The 16390-nt window shown below is 40.7% G+C and overlaps 1 protein-coding gene across 1 annotated transcript in view; it reads left to right on the forward strand.

Moving 5' to 3' along the window:
- The first annotated feature begins 790 nt into the window (after window positions 1–790).
- api5 (apoptosis inhibitor 5) overlaps window positions 791–16390 on the forward strand; it is a 35060-nt gene continuing 19460 nt past the window's right edge. Inside the window, exons 1-5 of the mRNA XM_080189855.1 lie at window positions 791–952; window positions 9482–9643; window positions 9945–10038; window positions 13307–13372; window positions 14149–14300. Coding sequence (XP_080045981.1) covers window positions 884–952; window positions 9482–9643; window positions 9945–10038; window positions 13307–13372; window positions 14149–14300 — 543 coding nt within the window. The 5' untranslated portion in view covers window positions 791–883. The remainder of the gene's footprint in view (window positions 953–9481; window positions 9644–9944; window positions 10039–13306; window positions 13373–14148; window positions 14301–16390) is intronic.

Below are 16390 nucleotides of genomic sequence, written 5' to 3' on the forward strand. Positions count from 1 at the left end.
AGTGTGTGGTCGAAGCAGGTTCAATGAGGCATTCAAGAGGGCATTAGATGATTAGGAATAGGCAGAGGAATAAACCATGCTGCTCATTTGGACAGTCGGTGTTGGCACGATGGGCCAAATGGCCATCTCCGCACCGAAACAATTCCGTGATTTCCCGGGGTCTCCGAGCCTGAGGCGGCGCTGTCGCTGGCGGAATGGGGATCCCGGACAGGAGGTGGCGCTGTCGCTGGCGGAATGGGGATCCCGGACAGGAGGTGGCGCTGTCGTTGGCGGAATGGGGATCCCGGACAGGAGATGGCGCTGTCAGTGGCGGATAGGGGATCCCGGGCCGGAGTTGTCGCTGACGGAGCGGGGACTCCGGGCGGGAGGTGGCGCTGTCGGTGACGGAGAGGAGACTCCGGGCAGGAGGCGGTGTTGTCGGTGGCGGAGCGGGGATCCCGCGCAGGAGGCGGCGCTGTGGGTGACGGAGAGTAGACTCCGGGCAGGAGGCGGCGCTGTGGGTGACGGAGAGGAGACTCCGGGCAGGAGGCGGCGCTGTGGGTGACGGAGAGGAGACTCCGGGCAGGAGGCGGCGCTGTGGGTGACGGAGAGGAGACTCCGGGCAGGAGGCGGCGCTGTGGGTGACGGAGAGTAGACTCCGGGCAGGAGGCGGCGCTGTGGGTGACGGAGAGTAGACTCCGGGCAGGAGACGGCGCTGTCGGTGACGGAGCGGGGTCTCCGGGCGGGAGGCGGCGCTGTCGGTGGCGGAGCAGTGACTCCGGTCGGGAGGCGGCGCTGTCGGTGGCGGAGCGGGCGGTTGTGGCGAGGTTTGCCGCCTGATTGTCCGGGGTGGGGAGAGAGGCCGACCTCACATTCGGGATCGGAGCAGCGGCGGGGCTGAACCATGAGCACGGTGGAGGAGCTGTACCGTAACTACGGCATCCTGGCGGACGCCACGGATAATGTGGGCCAGGTGGGTGCGCGGGGAGCCGGGCTGAGGGCGGCTGGCAGCGGGCTCGGTGCTAACTCCTGCAGCCAGGCTTCAGTGTCCCTTGCAGGCCCTGAGCCATTCACCCCCTGTCTGTGTGTCTGAACCAGGCCCTGGATCAAAATACTGACCTTCCAACACTCCCTTCACCACAAAACCCCTTATTGCAGGTTATCAAGTTTCAACATTGCATCTTTCTTTGTGTGACCACTGCAGGAAAGGCAGATTTCCCAAGCCTGCAGCTGGCTTTAATTGTAATTAAAGTGCAATGGGAAAACAGGGGTGTTGCTAAACAAAACCCCTGGAAAACTTGCACAAGGAGGGAATGGAGGTGAGGGAATTTGTTTTCCCTCTGTAAGTCTGCAATTCCCTCTATTTTTGATAGATTTTTGTCAGGCGAAGGAATTGCATGTTGCCTGGAGAATGTGGAATTGGAAACCCAAACAGATCTTCGTGGGCGGCACGATAGCACAGCTGTTAGCACTGCTGCTTCACAGCTCCAGGGACCTGGGTTCAATTCCCGGCTTGGTTCACTGTGTGGAATTTGCACATTCTCCTTAAGTCTGTGTGGGTTTCCTCCCACAGTCCAAAGATATGCAGGTTAGGTTGATTGGCCATGCTAAATTGCTCCTTAGTATCCTGAGATGTGTAGGTTAGAGAAATTAGTGTGTAAAATATGTAGGGATATGGGGGTAGGGCTTGGATGGGATTGTAGTTGGTGCAGACTCGATGGGCTGAATGACCTTTTTTTGTACTGTAGGGTTTCTCTGATTCTATGATCCCTGATCTTGTTGAATGGCAGAGTAGGGTTGAGGGACTGAATGGCCTACTTCTAGTTCACATGTTGGTACAGTTGGATAGTATCGGAATGTGGTCTGCTTTTGTACAGGACTGGCAGTGAGGGCAATGAAGAAAGATTGTTCACGATGCGGCCAAACCCATGGAACAAGGACCAGTGAAAGACAAGACAAATGAAATGCATTCCTGAGGCCCACAGTCCTTTTACTGCAGCAGAGAGTTGCAGGAAAATTTCGTGGCCTTAAATTATGCTATTAAAACATGCCAATATGACTGAATTTTACCATAGGTAATGAAGTGATTATATTTGTTGGCTGGGATTAAGGAGGCCCTTTTACCTGAACATGACCAACTTGACGGGTGCATATGTATATTTGGATCCAAGCAACCAGGCTTTTTTAGTTGACTGTAGATCGTTGTGTATATCTCAACCTGATGTGTAAGGTAATTGTTTGACCCTTGAAATCATGTTCTCAAAACATGCCTACACAGTACAGACCTCCCCCACATGGAGAACAACAAAGCTGGTGACCGCTCTAACCCACACCAGTGGTTCACTTCTACAATTGACGTGGCAGTCGACTCCTGTTTTTTAGACAGATTTTTGATGACTTTGAGGGTTGGCTCACGTGCTAACATCCAGGTGATTTCCATTGAAAATGCATTGAAGTCACAACATGGAAACAGGCCAACCAGTCCGTGTTATTGATTTATCCTGCACTTTGTTTTTAGCATGGCAATAGCTTCCGCAGTGACTAAACGTAGATCTGAGCCCTCTGCTAAACTTTGTCAGAGGCAGCCCTCAGTGATGCGAGTCATTGATTAGGGTGAACCACAGCTAGATTCCCTGCGAGACCGCGCTTGTGACACTTTGCTGCACAAAGACCTTGGTCAGTCTGGAACCAATTGAGGAGCTAGCCTCTATGTCAACAAATATTCCTAGTTACACTATCCATCCTATTTGCATATCACCTCAACTTATTTTACTTATCTGTGACCTATCTATCAATCGAATCTGATTGCCATGGTTTCTGCCTCTGCTGCCGATAATTAGAGTAAATTTCAGTCTCGCAATTTTGCCATCTTAATCTTGCATTTATTTTGTCTCTATAGACCCTTGTTAGTGAACATTCCAACTACGAGAAATGCTTCTCTCTATTTGCCCTGTCCTTTTGTAATTTTTAATTTTTCGATCGTATTTCCTGCAAGTTGTGATGTTTAACCAAAAAGCATTACAGTATTTTGGCTCATTTTGCAGTTTGTATTTTCCCCTACTCCAGGAAATACCTTGGAAAATTATTTTTAAAGTTTCAGTATCCATCCTGTTGTGCTGATGCCAACATATGAACACAGTGCTTTCATAGGTTGCATTAAATGTCGATATCCAAGTTTATAAAAGGATAAATGTCACATAATGCGCTTTTGTAGACAGGAGTCATATTCGATTTAAGATTTAATATATTGCCTTGGATTGTGCAATCATAACAACGGCAAAATTGTCATTGTTCACCCTTGTTACTCTAAAACTGACAGTAATTTCTGGAATCCGCCCATGTACAAATGCAGAAATACAGAAAATGCTGCCAGTGATTCTAAGCGGCATAAGATGCATTAAAGTCTGCGCAGGACAACACTCAGAGAAATCACTGTACAGATGAGAACTTGCCCTTTTATTCTATTAGCCTCTGAATAAAATCCTTTGAAAAAGTTACATCTTGTTGAATGATGTCTAACTAGGGTTTAACCAGTGTATTAAGTTCACCATTATTATTGGAAAACCTCTCTGATGCTGAAAAACTAGATGTATTTGCCACATATCAATTTTCTCCTTTTATGGTAAAGTCTGTGTTTTTTAGTGTTTATGATATTTCACTTTCTACATCAATCCCATGTGTATATCCAATTGTTAAGTTCACTCAAGTTTTAATTAAAAAGTGAAGAATAATCAGTCCATTTTACTTCCTCGTTTGCTGCCTATGAGAGTGTTTCAATGTGATTGGCTACTGAACACCACTTGATTACATCGTTGTTGCTGGAGATCCCCTTGACTTTGTCAGTTCCAAACTAAATCCAAAGAAAATGGAAATTGTAGACTGTTTGGTGTTGGTGGATAGCTTTCTTTAAGGTCACTGTGAAATCTACATATGGTATTGTCACTGGACTAGCAATCCACAGACCCAAGGACAGTGAGGACACAGGTTTGAATCTCATCACAGTAGATGGCAAAATTTGAATTTAAAAGAAAACCTGGAATTGAAAGTCAACTGATGACCATGAAATCATTGTTGATTGTCAGAAAAACCCATCTGGTTCACTCACGTCCTTTAGGGAAAGAAACTTGCCATCATTACGTTGTCTGGCCTACTTGTGACTCCAGATCCACAGCAATGTGGTTGACTGTGAACTGCCTTCTGAAGTAGCCGAGCAAGCTGCTCAGTCCGAGGACAATTAGAGATGGGCAATAAATGCTGGTCCAGCCAGCCATACCTGCATCCCATGAATGAATTTAATTTGACTAGTACTTTACTCATGTTTTTTGCCCTGAGCTTCGGCAGCTCCACCTCAATAAAATATGTTTTACGTTGCATTGAATCATTCTGTTCTTTTAAAATGGGTTGCCATATATCAATATTTGTGCATCTGCACTTTACAGGCATTACGTTTGCAGGTACAAAACAGTCTTTAAAAATCCTTGCTGCTTCTGAGTTGTACCTTGGCGTCCACAAAGTTTTCTTCCCAAACAACCAGTTCTGAGTGATCGTAGTCTGTTTCCTTACAGCAATTATATTTCTGACCTTACAGAAACAGGTTAGTTTGAGCGCAACTCTGCCAGATTTTTTGCTATAGCATTCCAACCATTTGGTTTATCATGAGCAATGTCATGGGAGAGCCACTATTGTATGTGTTTGTACTTTTCATTCATTCTAGCAGTTCAGATGTGTGGAGTAACATGACATTTAATGACTAAAATGTTTTGTTGACATTGGAACTACCATTGTAACCTTGAAAGTGCTCTGTGAATTGTGCAGTCATTATTGGTTTATTCTTGTATTTGGTTTGTATTGGCGTTTGTTCTCTTAGGGTTCAATCAACAAGGGATTCACAGGGGGTAGGCAGGAAAGTGGAGCAGTGGTTTGAAGGGCAGAATGACCTACTCTTCCTTGTGCTTATTAATTTTTACTGAATTTACCTTGCGTTTTGTGAGCCCAAAATTTTCCCTCGATTTCTCCCAGTTTCTAATGCTAAAAAAACTGAAAAGTGCTCAGAAAACTTGGGTCATTTGCCAGCAATGAAAACTAACTTCATATATCCTTTTCAAAATGTTAAATCTTCTGGAAAGTGTATAAAAAATGAATGTGGGTGAACAAATCAAAAGCCCAACACTTCTGGGTGGATGCAGGGAGCGAGTGGAGTGAATCGTGGAGTGGGTATAGAAAAGATTTATCAGGATGTTGCCTGGTATGGTGGGCATTAGCTCTGAGGGGATGTTGAAGAAACCTGGTTTGTTTTCACTGGAACAATGGAGGTTGAAGGGCAACCTGATAGATGTCTACAAGATTATGAGGGGCATGAACAGAGTGGGTAGTCAGAAGCTTCTTCTCAGGGTTGAAAGGTCAGTTGCTAGGGGGCATAGGTTTAAGGTGCATGGGGCAAAGTTTTAAGGGGATGTACGAGGGAAGTTTTTTTACAGAGGGTGGTGGGTGCCTGGAACTCGCTGCCAGGAGAGGTAGTGGAAGCAAATACAATAGTGAGCTTTAAAGGAGGATCTTGACAAATACATGAATAGGGTGGGAATAGAGGGATATGGTCCTCAGAAGGTTAGGGGTTTTAGTTCAGTGGGGCAGCATGGTCGATGCAGGCTTGGAGGGCTGAAAGGCCTGTTCCTGTGCTGTAATTTTTTTTATTTGCGTGTAGTTTTGAGCTCAAGTTGATGAACATGGCCTAAAATAGATTTCTGACATTTTTAATGTTACAGGTTTCAGAGCACTGTGATACACTTAGCTATAAAGATGCTGCTTGCATATTTCTCTAGCTTAATTTAATGTGATTTTGTGAAGAGCACAGCTTCTCTCTAAGTCTTTGGGTTTGAAACTGAAATTTTGACCCAGAAAAACGGCTTAGCTTGAATGTGATGGTGCAGCCTTATGATTTTGTCATCAATAGAATGACCTCAATGAAAGTAGCATCCTGGCCCACAAATGTAAGGTTCTATCTCCTCATGTCATCAAGCATTTTTGTAAATAGTTTACAAACAAAACTGTTCAGTGACTTTTTCAGAAAAAGTTTAATAATAACCAAGTTTTTTTTTGTTTGGAGGTAGCTAAGCTGAGAGAGGCGGTGGTTTAAAATAAGTTAGTCCTACAACAATGCGCGTGTTAGTCAGGTTATTCCTACAGCTGTGAACACATGAATTTAGTGCCACCGCCTGTTCGTTAGTAAAATATAAACTTTCAAGTTCATCAGAATTGTGCTAGCTGTACCAATACCAGCTAGGGGTAAGGAAATTCTTGCAGGTCAAAAACATTGACCAGCTATTCCTATCCTCAAAATATCAACTCTGTAACCCGTTCCCCATCTCCCAGTGCTCTGTCCCTCACTACTCCTATTCACAGAAAAGAAAAAGATGAAAGGTACAGATAAGGAATAAAAAGGAATAAATAAATGACAGGTAAGATATTTGACGAGCAATGGAAAACTTTCAAACTAGATAATTCAGATAAAAACTGGGCATATTCTCATAATGCAACAGGGTGCATTTGAAGGGTGATGGTCTTTCACAATGTTAATATTATAAACTTGTTTCAATATTGTCCTGATCTTCACGCTTCCCAGCCTTGCCAATCATAAAATCTGAATCATGAACCATGTTTAGGTGGCACAACGTATTTGCATTAAATTTAAAGCAGTGTTCCTATTTAACTTAATTTTTATACCGAAAATGTGATTTATATCATCATCGTAAATGATGGTGTGTTTGATGTTAATTTACTTATCTGCAAGCTATTCTGCTGTTCTCTCCACTTCTCGTGGCGATCAAGTTGTGAAATTGTCATTAATTTGAGTATTGGGAGGGATTTCAGAATGACACTATTATTTTCCATGCCAATCTGCAAGGGGTTTTCAGTCATTTAAAAAGAGTCTAAAATGAACAGGTGGAAGAAAAATATTTTTCATTGATTGCTAATAAGTAACTTCAAAAGCAATCTAGTACTAAAAGGAACTCCTAGACCAGGTCATCGTCACAAAACTTCAACAAACTTCAACATTGATTTTTTTTTAAATAAAACTTGGTTTTTACAGTAACTTCATTGCAGTGTTAATGTAAACTTTACACAGATTGTAAGTGAAAGCTAGATCAGTGCATGCATGTAGATGCGTTTAAATGCTGACAGTTATAGAAGTTCTTATAGCTGTTTGAGTTTTTTTTAATTATTCGTGCGTCTGATGTAAACCAGCATTTATTGGCCATCCGTGGGGGCATTTAAGAGTCAATCACATTGCTGTGGGTAAGGACAACAGATTTCCTTCCCCAAAGGACATTAATGAACCAGCTGGTATTTTATGACAATGGTTTTTCATGGTCATTATTAGACTTTTCATTCCAGATTATTATTGAATTCAGATTTCACTGTCTGCCATGGTGAGATTTGTATCCGGGCCTCAGCAGATTAGTTAAAGTTTATTTATTAGTTCATAAGTAAGGCTTACATTAACACTGCAATGAAGTTAGTGTGAAATTCCCCTAGCCACCAGAGTCTGACGCCTGTTCAGGTCAATGCCCCTAATCAGCATTTCTTTCAGACAGTGGGAGGAAACTAGAGCACCTGGATGAAACCCATGCAGACACAATGTGCAAACTCCACACAGACAGTGACCCAAGCAGGGAATCAAACCCGGATACTTGGCGCTGTGAGGCAGCAGTGCCAATGCTGCCACCAGGTTACTCAGATTACCCCGAGTCTCTGGATTATTAGTCCAGCAATAATACCACTCCACCAATGCCTCTCCAGTTGACACAGAAAATTTTATAGACAGGAAGAGAATTTTGGATTTTGTCTCAGAAGTTTTTTTCAATTCAATGTCAGCCAATTTTGAGATGTTTGATTAGGAATTGGATAAATACTTACGTGCAAGGAGTGTTCAGATCGCTCCTCTTTAGGCTAGATATAATGTTGCATTCAATTTCTCAATTTTTTTTAGAGCTTCTGACCTTTCCAGTTAAATAATAGAATTGCTGAGTTCTGTAGCTACTGGAATTCCATGTAAGGCATGAATTCCAATTGTAACCCTCAATAGCATTTACTTCCAGCTTGCTGTAGGAGGCTAAGTTTCAATTTGTCTTGAGAGAATTATTTTCCATACTGAACAATTAATCAGCGAGTTACGTAAAAGGTGTCTGTGGGGAGACCATTCTGCTTTCTCTTCCAATGCTATGGTACATGTATGGCACTGGGTGTATATTATGTCCTGTTTTGGGATATTCTTCATGACGTTTTGTGCATGGGCATTTATCATCTAGCATCTGATGTGGAATATTTTTATCTGGGGATGTAGATAAGCTATTTGAAGTATTAACGTGCTTGTTTTGAGAAAGTAATTTGAGACTGGTTTGAAAAACACCTTTCTTCGATGGGGAGGTGGTGACATATTGTCACTGGACTGGTAATGCAGAGACCCAGGATATTGTTCTGAGGACCCAGGTTCAAATCCCACCATGGCAGATGGTGAAATCTGAATTCAATAAAAATCTGGAATTTAAAAAGTTTTAATGATGTTCGTGAAACCATTGTTTATTTGTAAAAACCCACCTGGTTCATTAATGCCCTTTAGGGAAGGAAACTGCTGTCCTCACCTGGCCTAGCCCATATATGACTCCAGATCCACAGCAATGTGGTTGATTCCTAACTGCCCTTCAAGGGCAATTAGGGATGGACAATAAATGTCCGTTCAGCCATCAAACCCCCAAGTTCCATAAAAATAATTTTTTTAACTTTACATTAATATGTACAGCATAGTAGTCAGTTAAAATTGGCTTAAATTTTGTGAACATTCACAATACCGAGTATCATTTGCATCTTCATTGTCAAACTATTGATGATTGATTTTTCTAAATTACCAAATGATTTGCAACGCAGGAGTTTTGTCAGATGCCTGTCTTTAAGTGATTTTTATTTGAACTCAGTCCAATATGTAGTATAATCCAGTAAATTTCTTTTGAAAACAGCTTGTGTTTAAGCATTTTCAACGGGACAGAAACATGTTGTTTTTACATGTCAGAATTTTGAACTGTGCAGTCTGGACATTTTTTCCAATACAGCATCAGTGGTACATCTTTATGTTGATGCTAGTTATGCTTATACTTTCCGTCTCCTGCTCCTCTTCCCAGTTTAACATATTGGAAATTTATGGTCCAAAGATGTGCAGGTTAGGTTGATTGGCCATGCTAAAATTGCCCCATGGTGTCCTGAGATGCATAGGTTAGAGAGATTAGCGGGTAAATATATAGGGATAAGGGGTTAGGGCCTGGGTGGATTGTGGTCAGTGCAGACTCAGTGGGCCAAATGGCCTCTTTTTGCACTGTAGGGATTCTATGATTCCATATGGGGAGCATCCGAAGCTTTGATATAAAAGTGATCTTTACAAAGCTGACTGGCCTAAATATTTTATAGGGGTTTTAGATCAAATTCTGACAACAATGTGGTGTTTTTTTTGCAGTACAAAGATGCTTATCAGGCCATCCTGGATGGTGTGAAGAGCGGCGCCAAGGAGAAAAGATTGGCAGCACAGTTTATTCCAAAGTTCTTCAAACATTTTCCAGAGTTGGCAGATAGTGCTATCAATGCTCAGCTGGATCTCTGTGAGGATGAAGATCTTTCCGTAAGCATTATTTTCAATTTCTGATCTGAACATTGATAGAGCAAGGCAGAAAGAGGGAAGAAGATACTTTTCTTCCCAATCTTCAGTAGTCCTGATTAGCAGAAGTTTAGTTATATTCCATTTGTTTAATAACTTAAAACAGTGCATTGCAAGTTGTTGGCTCAGAGCAATTAATGCTGAAACCTTTTTGAATTTTAAGAAGCGTCTCTAAGAATGCCTGCAATGTGGGATTAAATAAAGTTTTCAACATCATTGCAAACAGAACATGTAAAAATTATGATACTGAAACTTTTTGTTTTAGATTCGCCGTCAGGCTATTAAAGAGCTCCCTCAGTTTGCAACAGGTGAAAACCTACCAAGAGTTGCGGATATTTTAACACAGCTTTTACAAACTGGTATGTATTTCTTTTGTAATGTAGAACTTGAATTTGTCCTGTTCGATTGTGCACATTTCCTGTTTTAGTGAATGGCTCCTTTTGTTACAGTGGATCTCGACGCAAGTTTTGTTTGCTGCATTATTTCCCAGGAGAACAATAACATTAAAATGCCCCTTTATATTGCATGAAATTACTTTTCTACACCCACTGGATTTCATTTTCATCTTGTTAAGTTGAGCAAAGTGGATGGAAGTGGGTAACTAAGACTTTGTTCAATGGGAAGAAAATATTTGACTGAATCCATGTCAGTATGAATCTGACATGATAGTAGACAAAAAAGATAAAGAACAACAGTCAATCATTGAAATATAACAAGCAAATGATTGATAAAAAGAACTTGCACCCAATGCTAAGTAATTTTTTTTAAATATGTTCCGACCTATTGATAAAGGTAATAGCGTAGAGTTAACATTCAGAGGGTGTCAGCACCTGTTACTACAAATAACAATATTCCAGTAGTTGAACAAATATAATGTCAGATTATTTTCCATTTGTGATTTCTGTTCATATGTTGAGTAGATCTCATTGAGACGTATAAGATCATATGTTGGAGATCTCATTGAGACGTATAAGATCATATGTTGGAGATCTCATTGAGACGTATAAGATCATATGTTGGAGATCTCATTGAGACGTATAAGATGATGAATGGGATGGATAGGATAGAGGTGGAGAGGCTCTTTCCGCTCAGAAAGCACAGTAGGACTAGAGGGCACAGCCTCAAGATAAAGGGGGGGCGGTTTAGAACGGAGTTGAGGAGGAACTTCTTCACTCGGGGTGGTGAACCTCTGGAATTCTCTGCCCGTTGAAGTGGTGGAGGCTGCCTCACTAAATATTTTTAAGACGCGTGTTGAAAGGTTTTTGATAGGCAAGGGGATTAAGGATTATGGGGAAAGGGCGGGAATGTGGAACTGAGCCACGACAGATCAGCCATGATCTTATTGAATGGCAGGGCAGGCTCGAGGGGCTAGATGGCCTACTCCTGCTCCTATTTCTTATGTTCTTAGATCTTAGAACTCAAGGCAGGACAATAAGCAGTAATAAAAGTGAGGCTCACTTAACACTGATTAGTGCAAAATGGCATGCAGTGACATTTCAAAAAAGCAACAGAAAATGATAGTCTATGTGGACAGGCAGGGAGGTTTATACATTTAATATTGTCTAAAGTTTAGATTTAATATCTAGTGGTTTTGAATATATATTTGAGATGCTGGTAATTAGTTTGATGACCGGTGACTTGGTATAACTGGGCTAATTGGGGTGGCTGAATGGCCGAAATGTCTGAACTTGAACTACCGCGATCAGTGGATTATTTTAAATTTTGGACTTCGGGGGATTGTGGCGTGGCTGCATCTGCACTGACCTTGTAGCTGAGTGGTTTACGAGGGCACATCAGAGGGGGCTTTGAGATTGAACCAAATATTGCACGATAGGAGTCAGGCAAGCCACAGAGAATGGGTGAGACAGGTCACCTTCCTGTAAACTATCAGTGAATGAATTAGGCTTTTACCACAGCCAAAATTTGAATTGTATATGTTTTGTGCGGCTAATTCACAATTAATTTATTAATTTGCTTTGAATTCACAGTAATCCAATATTAGATTCACTGCACTGTAGTATCCAACTCTGGGTTATTTTATTTTCTGATGCCATAATTACATTGAGGACGTGCAAGGTTAAGACAGGTGATTGCCTGCTAGGCTTACAGTTCATACAGGTGTTAGTCACATATGAAAGAGAGACAGAGTTAATCAGTTGTAGTTGTTGACATTATCAGGAGCTGTTATTCAGTTAAGATTTTTTCTTTGGGGAATATGCATTCATTGAGAGTTACAGTTTATTTTCAGTTACAGTTTATGTGTGTCTTTTTTTTAAATCTAACATCATGGGTGCGATCTCACCTGCTGTTCACACCACGACCCCATTACAGCGAGATCGGAGAATTTGGCAGCCAGCCAAGTCTCCATTTGCTGCAGTGGAATGGGAAATCCTGCTGGTGTGAACAGCCATTGGATTCCTGCTGATGGTCTTTTGCTGAAGAGAGAGACGTATGGTCAAAGATTTTTGACTTGCATTCGTCAGGACAGATGCACGAATGCCAAATTTCAAAGGGAGCAGCAATTTACAAGCAGAGAAAAGGGTATTAATTGATTGTCAAGGCAACTCTGATTTCTTAATGGTGGTGCCACTTCGAATGCACACAAAGGAACTATTCTTTAATTCAAAATAAGGCACAATGCTTAATAAATAATAATTAATATTAATTAATAAATATTAATGCTTAATAAATAAGGCACCATGTTTCTTTTGACTCCCTTTCTTAATGTTTTGCATTATTTGCGCCTTGAACTCCAGCTCAACAACAACTCTGAGCTGAATTTTCTTTAGGTGCAGGCAATTACTACAGCTGTGATGTTCTGGGATTGCCAAGTGTTTGCCTGTAACTTACCCCATCACTACCTCTCCTTGTAGTGTGACTCCATTTTATGTTTCTCCTGCCACGTCACTTGCAAATAGTCCATTTCTACTGCTCTGATCCCAGTGTCATCCTTTTCTCTATCAGTGCAGTGTCCTGACCATTTAACATACACAAACATTTCAAGAGCCCTTGTACCTGGGCGCTTAGTAGAATTGCTTAATTTTTTTTATATATGTTCATTTGTGGGACATGGGTGTCGCTGGCTAGATAATCATTGCCCTTGAGAAGGTGATGGGTGCCTTCTTGAAACACTGCAGCACAACTGAGTGGCTTGCTAGGCTATTTTGGAGGACAGTTCAGCATCAGCCATATTGCTGTGGGTTGGTGTCATTTGTAGGCCAGACCAATTAAGGACAGCAGATTTCCTTCCCTAAAGGACGTTAGCGAACCAGTTGGGTTTTTCTGACAATCGACAATGGTTTCATGGTCATCAATAGATTCTTAATTTCCGTTTTTTTTATTGAATTCACGTTCCATCTTCTGTCATGTTGGGATTCAAACCCAGGTCCCCAGAACATGAGCTGAGCTTCTGGATTAATAGTCCAGCAACAATATCAATAGGCTATTGCCTCCCCATAATCTCAATTTCTAATCTAGGGTTTAAAAATATGCAGCAGTTTAGGTTGTCAGATTAAGCTCAGCTTGCTTCAGCGCACTGTTATCAGTACATATTAAAGCTAAATGATAACTGATAAAAACTTGGAGTTCAGCACAGAAATTAACTACAAAATTCCCTCTTTTTTCCAGATGATAGTGCAGAGTTCAACTTGGTTAATAATGCACTAATATGTATATTCAAGATTGATGCCAAAGGTAACTTTCCTTTTCTTCCTAATTATTGTGAAAATTCTGTTAAGAGTAGACATATTATTTGGGTAAACTTATTATGATATATGGTGTGAAAGAGAGGTAGCTGCTCTGAAGCACACTTAGATAAGTTATAAGAAATAAACTACTCAATTTAACTTTGTATTACTGTTCATTTGAAACATTTACTGATGCACGTGAAATATGTTTTACAAAGGTGCGCACAATTGAATTATTTTGTGTGTTAGTGCTGTATACAAGTTAGTCATATTGACCAAATTTAGTGGAATATCTATGTATGTTTTATCCCATCTAGCTTGTAAAGACCAGCAAGTTATCAACTTACAATAAGATGTAAAGTGGGAGATAAAAGAGAAATACAGGACATGGCAAAAAAAATGGAAATCTTGACAAAAATTTGTGGAGAAATTGGCATGACAAGGAAATAAGCAAAACCCAACAGCAGTTTAAAAGAAACATGACTGATGGTTAATAACACTTAAAGTTTGAAAGGGCTGGGGAAGAGATGTATATTATAAAAATGTCACTTTAGTTAGTCATAAATAAGTTGTGACTGCTAACATAAAATGACTTTGAGGCGTTATATTGAGGTGTAAATTTGGGTTATTTTACACATTACCAAAAGCCTGATAGACCAATACAGAATAAAGCCTACTTAGTGCATTTTGAAATGCCGATGTTCCTGTTCTGCAAATCTTGAAATCATATGTGCACACTAAGTTTTAAATAGTTTCATTCTTAATTTTCCTCTTTACCAAAAGGAACTTTAGGTGGTCTTTTCACTCAGATAATACAAGGGGAGGACATTGTGCGAGAGCGCGCCATTAAATTCCTTTCCACAAAACTGAAGGTACTACCAGAGGAAGTAATGGTCAAAGAGGTAGAAGAATACATCTTTGTGGAATCTAAGAAGGTAAATCAAGTAGCATTTATAAATTACTATCGGGAAATTTCTAATTTTTTTTATATTTGAAAGATTGACTTAAGTACGATATGTAATTGGTCCCTGGTAGATGTGAAAGATCCCATGGCACTCTTCAGAGACAAATCACAATGAGACAGATACAGTATTTCTGTGGATAGTTTTACTGTTCTGGTTGAAGTAAAGTTATTTGGATAATGAAGCTGTTGACTTTACAACAGAATAGACACCAGGAAATAATGTGTGTTGAAGCCACTGTACTTGTATTTCTGGATACCCTCGCTGTACAAGTAGCTGGATTATCTGTTGAATGTTACAAGGTTCTAGCTTCAGGGAGTCAAGCTTTGAAGTCAGTAACAGGTGCTCCAACAGAAGGCACAGTGTAATTAGAATTTTATGGATCCAGGCACAAGTATTGTTGTGAAGGGAGGAGATGGCAAAAGATGTTGAGAACTGAATGTGGAAAGATGTTATCAGATGAATTTAGATTACAGCCTGCAAACATTGGTTTGAATGCTGGTCAACATTTGATTTAATCTTGTGGAAGTTGAATTTTCTATTGTGCTACCAAATTATTTTTTCAATGGATGTTATTGTCCTCGTGAAGGGAATGGTGGTGAGCGATATTCTTCAACTGCATCTGTTTGGACACAGGTACACTTGCAGTGCTGTTAACTAGGGAGTTCCGCAATTTTAACCCAGCAGCATTGAAAGAGTAGCGATGTATTTTCAAGTTGGGGGGCTGTGTCACTTCCCATGCATCCACCATCCTTATCTTTTTAACTGGTAGAGTTTGTAGGTTTGGAAGGTGCTGTTGAAGGATTGTACAATGCATCTTGTAGGTGGTACGTGCTTGACCTCCTTCAATCAGGGATGGGGAGAGTGAATAGTTGAGGTTGCCGATGTTGACACCACTGAGTGGGCTGCCTCATCCTGGATAGTGTCGAACCTCTTGTTGGAGACGCACTCATCTAGAATAATGGGAAGCAGTCCATTAATTGTGGCTTGTTAATGGTGGAATGGCTTTGGGGAGTTGGGAGGTGTGTTGCTGACTACAGAATACCCGGCCTCTGACCTCAGAACACAGCTGATGTTAAATACTTGGTATTCCAAAACCCAGAAAGAAACTTTGGAATGCCTGTTTTTGATTTTTTTTTGCAATTTGATACAATGTGAGGAAAGATATAAAGACCAGTGAAGGATGTCCCAGATTGTTTTATGAACATTTTAAACAAAATGAATGTTTATTCAATAAGAAAACACACAAGAAAGTCCACTAAAAATACACTACATTAACGGTTGCCCACAATATCTTTAAATTTACCCAGTTCCAAATCCCTCTATTTTCCTAATGTCAGAACTAAACATCCCCAAGTAGCATCCAGTTAGTTTTAAAACTATAGAAACAAAATCCAGCTATAGTTACTTTGGATGTTGCTTCCGATTTGGGATAAAGGCAACTGGGATCTCAAAACAGGCTTGTTCCAGGTGCAGCATGTTGGGAGTGGACACAGCTTCCTGCAGTGTGGTCTTCGGCCTCAGAACAGCTTCTTTGCATTGCGTGATTTGTCACTGTTTCTCCCTTGACCTCCCCTTATTTGAACTAACCTCAGAAGTAATCTTAATCGCCTTTATTACATGAGCTCATCTTTTGGAATAGAAATGTGAAATTCATCCCAAACTTCTCTTTTGAAAGTTTACCACTTCTACTTTGACTTTTGACACACTATCTCCCACTGTTACCAACTTGTCTTAGGTTAACAGTGTTGCTAGGCTAATCAGCATATCAAAGCACTAGTTCTATCCAGCAATCATCTTTCTTCAAATTTCCATTGTAAATATAGCTTGTTTTTCCTTTAAGCATACATCCACCAAAACACATTCCCAATTATTGGATTTATTATTTTCCCATTTTGTCATGATGCCCTAACGTAGTCACAGTGTTTATGTTTCTGATTAATGGTGACCCTCGGGATTAATGGTGATTTGATAATGGTAGTGCCATTTTGTACATTTGTTTCCAGTTGCCTCTTTCTCTTCCAACTGATGTCTTGGGGAAAATGCTGTCTAAAAATTAGTTA

Source organism: Carcharhinus amblyrhynchos, chromosome 6 (assembly GCF_965287045.1).
Source record: "Carcharhinus amblyrhynchos chromosome 6, sCarAmb.v2.hapA, whole genome shotgun sequence".
Taxonomy (NCBI): domain Eukaryota; kingdom Metazoa; phylum Chordata; class Chondrichthyes; order Carcharhiniformes; family Carcharhinidae; genus Carcharhinus; species Carcharhinus amblyrhynchos.